Source organism: Xenopus tropicalis, chromosome 4, assembly GCF_000004195.4.
Source record: "Xenopus tropicalis strain Nigerian chromosome 4, UCB_Xtro_10.0, whole genome shotgun sequence".
Taxonomy (NCBI): domain Eukaryota; kingdom Metazoa; phylum Chordata; class Amphibia; order Anura; family Pipidae; genus Xenopus; species Xenopus tropicalis.
This window is the reverse complement of record NC_030680.2, coordinates 124,840,352-124,847,495: the sequence shown is the minus strand read 5'-3', so window position 1 is coordinate 124,847,495 and position 7,144 is coordinate 124,840,352. Positions and strand designations below refer to the sequence as shown.

The 7,144-nt window shown below is 39.7% G+C and overlaps 1 protein-coding gene across 1 annotated transcript; it reads left to right on the top strand.

Moving 5' to 3' along the window:
* Positions 1–1,074: 1,074 nt before the first annotated feature.
* Positions 1,075–5,505, top strand: MGC147231 (uncharacterized protein mgc147231; the record flags this gene model as incomplete). Its single annotated transcript, NM_001078933.1, is given in 4 exon segments — positions 1,075–1,210; positions 2,100–2,465; positions 4,160–4,272; positions 4,952–5,505. Coding segments are annotated over 4 exon segments (630 nt in total). The 3' UTR covers positions 5,060–5,505.
* Positions 5,506–7,144: the final 1,639 nt, after the last annotated feature.

The window sequence follows — 7,144 nt, the reverse complement described above, 5'->3', positions numbered from 1 at the left end:
TACCATGTACTGAAGAGTCAGAATGAAAGGCTAAGTAAAGAAAACTTTAGCCTGAAAACTGCATGGGGAAAATTTAAAAATGCCTCAAATTGCCTCAGAGTTTTCTATGTTAAAGAGGTCAAACATTAATCAGAACAGGGGTTTACTAGAAGGAAATCATCAACCTTTAAACCTCTCCTGATTCATTCTATGAGTTTGTGCCTTACAGGTAACAGGACTGCAGTGCCGCAAAAGGAAATGTTTCTATGTCTCTTCCCTTTGAAAAGTTATAGAGGACCTTACCTATGCTGGCCAGGGCCCCCCTAACGCTATGCTGGCCAGGGCCCCCCATACACAGTGCCCCCAATTGTCCCATAGACAGTACCCCCCCATACACAGTGCCCCCAACTGTCCTATAGACAGTACCCCCATACACAGTGCCCCCATAGACAGTATCCCCCATACACAGTGCCCCCATAGACAGTACCCCCCATACACAGTGCCCCCATAGACAGTACCCCCCATACACAGAAACCCCCACAGACCTTGCCCCCCATAGAAAGTACCCCCAATTGTACCCATAGACAGTACCCCCCATAGACAGTGCCCCTAATTGCCCCATAGACAGTGCCCCCATAGACAGTACCCCCCATAGACCTTGCCCCCATAGAAAGTGCCCCCAATTGCCCCCCTTTTAAGATAGGTGAAGATAGGCTGGCCCAGGATAAATGTCCTCCCTGTACCCCACTGATGGCGGCCCTGCTCCCAGAAGCCTCCCAGACTACCAGAAGCCTCCGTATTGCAGGCTGAAGGCCTTGTTTCACCTGTTTGATTCCTTAATAACACTGGCCTTATAACATAAAAATAAACATGGAGCTTAGCAGTTTAATACAAATAATCTACACACATCCATCACATCAAAACACATCATCTTCATCAAGGTTAGCAGAGGGTTAAAAGGGATTTGGGGGGCCCAGGAATTTCTGACATAAAAAATTATTTTTGGATTTAAGTTCAAGAAAATGTAAAATACTTCCTGTTTGTCTGAATCAAGTTCTGCATTTATGCTTTGACGTCTCATCCTTTGCTTCACAGTGAAACCGCCTTCTGATCAGCTGACTTCCTCGGGAGCCTGAGACCTGTTGAAGTAAATGTTGTGTCTGTTCAGACTCATTAGTCACAATAAGAATGAGAGGTCTGGCACTGCTGTTACTGCTGGGAGCCCTGAGAGGTGAGAGCTGGGGGAATCCATGATTGGGTGCCTAATTGGGTTAGTAGCCTGTTATTGGTTAGTATGCTTTGATGGGTTAGTATATTTACTTAAGAAGATATTAAAGTTGATTTCCAATGATAGGTGCTAAACTGTCACAGCACAGTTCCCATAGCAGCCAATCAGCAAATAGCTGGTAGATTACTAACATATAGGGGAACATTTACTTATCCACAAACGCTCAGAGTGTTTGTTCGATCGGTCCAATCGTATTTCTGTGACTTTTTCAACGCTTGCGCAACTTTTTAGCACAAAAAAATCGTGTTTGCTGACGTTTACAATCGTTCGGCACGAAAATTTTGTGACTTTCGGATCGTCAATACGATATTATCATGACTAATATAATTTTTTTGTAAGCATTTTCGTGATATTTCCGATCTTCAGAAATTTTCGTTTCCAATACGAATATTTCCCATTCGGGATTCGAACTCGTGTTTTGATAAATCTGCCCTTTAGGGTGATGGGATATGGGGCACTTACCATGTTGCCCATGGGAACTTCCTCTCCCTGCAGGTGAAACAGGGCCCAAAGATACCTTTCCATTGCCATGAATAGAAATCACTGCCAGTAAAACATTTTATTCTTATAATAATGAAAAATGCAAAGAAGCCAGTCTCACATACACAACTCATATGTTTCACCTGCAGCTATTCCCATTCACCTCCATGGTAAAGTATCTCTGGCTGCTCATATGTATCAGGCCATAATCTTCATAATGACGTATAAGGTGAAAAATTTCTCTTATTGAAAACTTTAACGTATAAAAAGTTCATGGCTTGTTAACCCTTTCATTGACCTAATGGTTCTGCCTTTTCTCAATGATTTACTCTTTATTCCCTATGTGCTTCAGGGTGTCTCTTACAGAATATCCGGGTGTCCCAGATCCCTGCAGTGAGCGCCACAGAGGGCAGCACAGTCACCTTACAGTGTCACTATACACTCAGCAGCACTGAGAATGGGTCCCTCGGCTGGTACAGGTGGTACAGACATGTGCTGGGGGGGCCGGAGGTCTCTAATAATAGTCGCAATTACACAGGCAGAGTCTCCAGTGCATGCCAGAGTGACTGTTCGAGTGAATTTATCAATAACAGATCAGCCAGCATCCAGCTGCACAGAGTGCAAATCCCAGACACTGGAGTGTACATCTGTGAAGTTGCACTGGAGCTCAGTCGGACTCTACAAGGACATGGGAATGGGACCTTCCTTAATGTGACAGGTGATTTAATTAATATTTTATGAAATTATATGCTAGACTGCATACAAACATTGTACCACGGGAAATGTATTTACCTGAAAATATTTAATTTTAATGAATTTACTTAGTGCAGGAAAATTAAGGGGGGGCTGAAAATGCATATGGGTGGGATAATACAGGTGTGGGATCTGTTATCCAGAAATACATTATCCAAAAAGCTTTGAAATACAGAAAGGCAATCTCCCATAGACTATTATAAGCAGATCATTTTAATTTTTAACAATGATTTCCTTTTTCTCTATGATAATAAAACAGTACCTTGTACTTGATCCCAAATAAAAAAAACAATTAATCCCTATTAGAGCAAAAACATTCTTGTTGGGTTCAATTCATTTTTAAATAATTTTTTTGTAGACTAAAGATATGGAGATTTATATTACAGAAAGATCTCTTATCTGGAAAACACCAGGTCCCAAGCATTCTGGATAATAGGTTCCATACCTGTATAAGGTTTGTTTATGAATGAAATTGATTGTGGTTGTGCATGAATGAATGAAAATGTGTGCATATATGGTTGCAGTTCATTAAAGCTACTGCATCCAAACATGTTCCTTGTGCTTCTGTATAGTTGCACTGAGCGGGAATGCAAGCATCCTGCCACTTCAAATGCCCATGCACTCCAAACATAAACGCCAACTTGGATCTGCTTGACCATTGTACCACCTTTGGCACTTCCTATTGGCTCTCCAGCCTCTCTCTACTACTGCGTTCCCTGCCCACATCCTCAGGAAAGCCGCCAGTGTGAGGCGCTTGTGGGCTTGATATTATCTTCCAGATTCCTGCAGCTTGTCACTGCTAGTACTCTTATCCCCAGCCAGAACCTGTTTATTAAGTCAAGAGATATAAAAACCAAACAAATATTGAAACAATAAACCACAAGATTAGAACTTGGAACTTTTGCTCCAGAGTAATGTGAATATAACATCTAAGAGATATAAATTGTATTCTTTACCATCACAGCAATTAATTGGTGTAGAAAGATACCATACAGAAGAGAAGGACTATTTTAAAAAATTAGAATGTAAATAATCTGTGAATATTAGGAAGCAGACAGTCCCTTAATGTTGTGAGTTCTCCAATACTGTATATTCCAGCAATACTCGAGTATCTTAAATGTCCTCCAGCTTATTCATGAGGCAAGGATATACATTATTGTAGTGAATGCCTTGTATCTTGTATACACTGTACAGGCACTAGGAAAGTCCGTGGACAAGTTATCTTGCACTAACGTATTCCTCCAGTAATATTCAATTGGTGGCCCCCACAACCCCCAGATATTTGTGATAGAATAAGCCTCAAGCAAATGAAGGCCACATGAAGTTCAATACAGTAAGGCAGCAATGAAGAAATGGTCTGTGCTTATTGAAGTAAAGATGATGCCCAAGTGTCCCATCCTGGACCAACAGCCCTGGGAGCAGGTAAATGACAAAATGGCGATGCTACAAGAATAAACGCAAAGAATTTAAAATAACCATACTGTAGAGCTCTTCCAGTTTATTAAAAAGAGACTTCTGCCATCTCTGCAGGATGCTTCTGCCAAAAATCCTGGTGGCCCTGGTCAAATGCTCAATTTGTCCATTTATTAAAACGGCCCTGAAAATAAAATTATGGCTATAAAAAAACTTTCCCCCATGTTGACTTTGTCCACTTTTTAGTTACAGTCAGTACTTCATGGGGACGCTTCACCCTTTATCACTGGATTGGAGCAGGCGCCCTGGGTTTACTAATGTCGTTTGCACTTTATCTGAACTGCAAGGAACATAAGCAGGTCAGTACTTATAACTGTGTGTCTGTGTAACGGAACATCTCACCTCAGCTTGGTTTGATTTACCAGTTCATAGAATCAAATGATATAAGGAACATAAATGGGATTTTTTTATTGGGATAATCTCAATAATACAGTAATAGAATCATTAACACAAAATCCTGAGGCCTAACATGTAATGTTCTGACATTCTTGTCTCCCAGTATTATTATGCCTCCTCAGATGTAAGAAAACATGGAATTATCACATGGCCTTGATGTGATGCATAAATAGATTAAAGATAAGAGAGAGCCCACAAAAAAACAGCTGTCCATGGACTTATCTCTAACTAGCCAGCCAACTTTCACCCAAAATATATTATCTTTGGTTGGGTGACAGTTTATTGATCAGATTGGAAATCCATGATGACTGACTGCCCAATATGCTGTGTGCATGGGGTCATCAGCCTGACCTGTAACTGCACCTAACAATCCCGCAGTCTGGCCTGGGGTGCAGTTTGAGAAAATCGAAAGCAATGGCGATTACAAGCAGGGAAATCCCTTTGCAAATATTATTGTGGAGGTGCCATGTGTGGTCAAGTTCTACAGACCATAATCTCAGTCTAACCTTAAACATGTTCAGCTTAATCTGGCAAATAAAGGTTCATTTCTCTTTAAAATGTGTTATTAAAATGTATTAACAGGTTATTAGTGGAGAAGAAATGATTTGTGCCTACAAGAAGCAAGCAAACATGGATCCCACCAACTGTACAGAACAACTTGGAGAGGAAATTGTATACAGCACTGTTTGATTGATAAGGGCCCTTAACCCACAATATGCTGGAGGGAAAATGCAGAATTCTACAGACAATTACACAACTGTAAAGAATAAGAACATGGGAGTCTCCACCAAAATGCCCAGCTCTTTATAGGGAGGCTACATAATGCCATGATTTCTATCTTTTTATTTTTGTGTAAACATTCTCATCTGGGTGAGAACTGGATATTGCTATTACTTTTTATTAGAAAACTGCATTTTTAACATTTCGTTTGGAAAAGGTAATGTCAGTGAGACACAGATGTATTTTTCTAAACAGAACTTTTTAGTAGAAAAAATACTTTTTTATTAGTAGGGTTTATATTGACTTTATCTTATTTAGCTGTTCAGTGAAACCTATTCCTTCCAGGGTGTTTATTACATTTTCTGTTTGAATCAAAATAAACTTGTACTGCTGATAATAAAGATCATGGACCAACTGAGCAAATCCTCACAATGGGGCTCATTTATAAAGTTTGCGCTGTGCACATTTATTCCCACAAGGAACATATTTGCACTGCCCATGTTTATATTTATAAAGTTGTACAAGGTTGGTGCGTTTAACGTGAAAACATAATTGAAAGTTTTTATTTGAAGTGCAAATGTCCTTGAGAGGGTTTTAAATATGACAAACGCAATTTGCTAATATTTATGCACACACTCTGCATCCGAATCCCACCACAACTTTGGTGGCGTAAGAAATATTTGATAAACAGATTTCGCAAATTGCAAGTGTGCCAAGGTGGATATGGTTTCCTCGGCCAAGGGTCCCAGGACGGTGGTTTTATGGTTACCTGCTCCCACTTGCCCACCTGTTGCTCCTGTGACAGGTAGCCGGTTATAGGAGACTCTGAAAAGTCCTGGGTAGTGATGAGCAAATTTTTTTGCCAGACATGGATTCACAGCGAATTTCCGCCATTATTGCCATTGGCTGCGTCAAATAGGTGTGATTGCAGCAAAATGGGTGTGGTTAAGTAAAAAAATGTGTGGTCACATCAAAATAGGCGCAGTAACGGCAAAAAAAAAAATAACACACGCATCAAAAAAGTCTTGTGACACCCATATTTCACTTATATTTCAACGTTTCACAAATTTTTCTGTTGTTTCGCAAATTGTTCGGTGAAGCTAAATGCGACAGATTCACTCATCACTAGCCCTGGGGTGTAAAAACTGTATTGTGTGCCATTAACCTGAAAAACTGACTCCTATTACAATGTTTTAATAGTCAGACGTGGAGAATAGAAAACCATAAACAAATTTATGTCAGGTACAATTACACTAGCAAAAAATTTGTAACAACTGGAAATATTTTATGAGCCTATATCAGAAAGTTGATTAGGTGGAGGACCACTTGAAGTACAAGATTCTGGTGACTTTTGAGGAAATTCAAAAGACTAGAACTAGAAAAGTAAACAAAAGTCCAGGACCTTATAGTATTGACCCCAGTGTTCTAAAGTTGCTGAGCCCACTGATTGTCTGACCACTTTACTTAATCTTCCAGGACTGTTTAATGTCATTCATCAAAATTGGATTCTATTCACAGCCTGATAACTATAGGCCTGTTAGTTTGACATCTGTTGTTAGATGGTTTTTGTGAATGGTATATGTGAAATGTGTTTTAAATCAAAGTGCTATAGGTTTGTGGCAGCATGGGTTAATAAGTAATGGACCCTGAAAGACATATTCAATTCTCTCCTATAAGGAGGTGAGCAGAAACCTAGACATTGGGGCTGCAGTGGATGTGATCTACTTTCTTAAAGCCTTTGAAACAGTACTACACAGGAGGCTACTGATAAAATTAAAGAATATTGGCCTTGACTATATTTTGAAAGCTGAAAGATATATAAAGTCTCAAGAAATCTGACTTTTTTACTGTTGTTAGTGGAGTACATATGGTGTTTATCCTTGGTCTTTTCCCTTTACATATTTTAGAAATAACCTTGAAGTTGGCACTGTAAGTACTGGCTGATGAAACATTACTGAGGGGATGAAAAACACATTTTACATTACTATGTATGACTAGTAAGGCATTATGTATGCAGGCCTTAGGAACAACATTAGTGAGCTTGAAAATGAATTC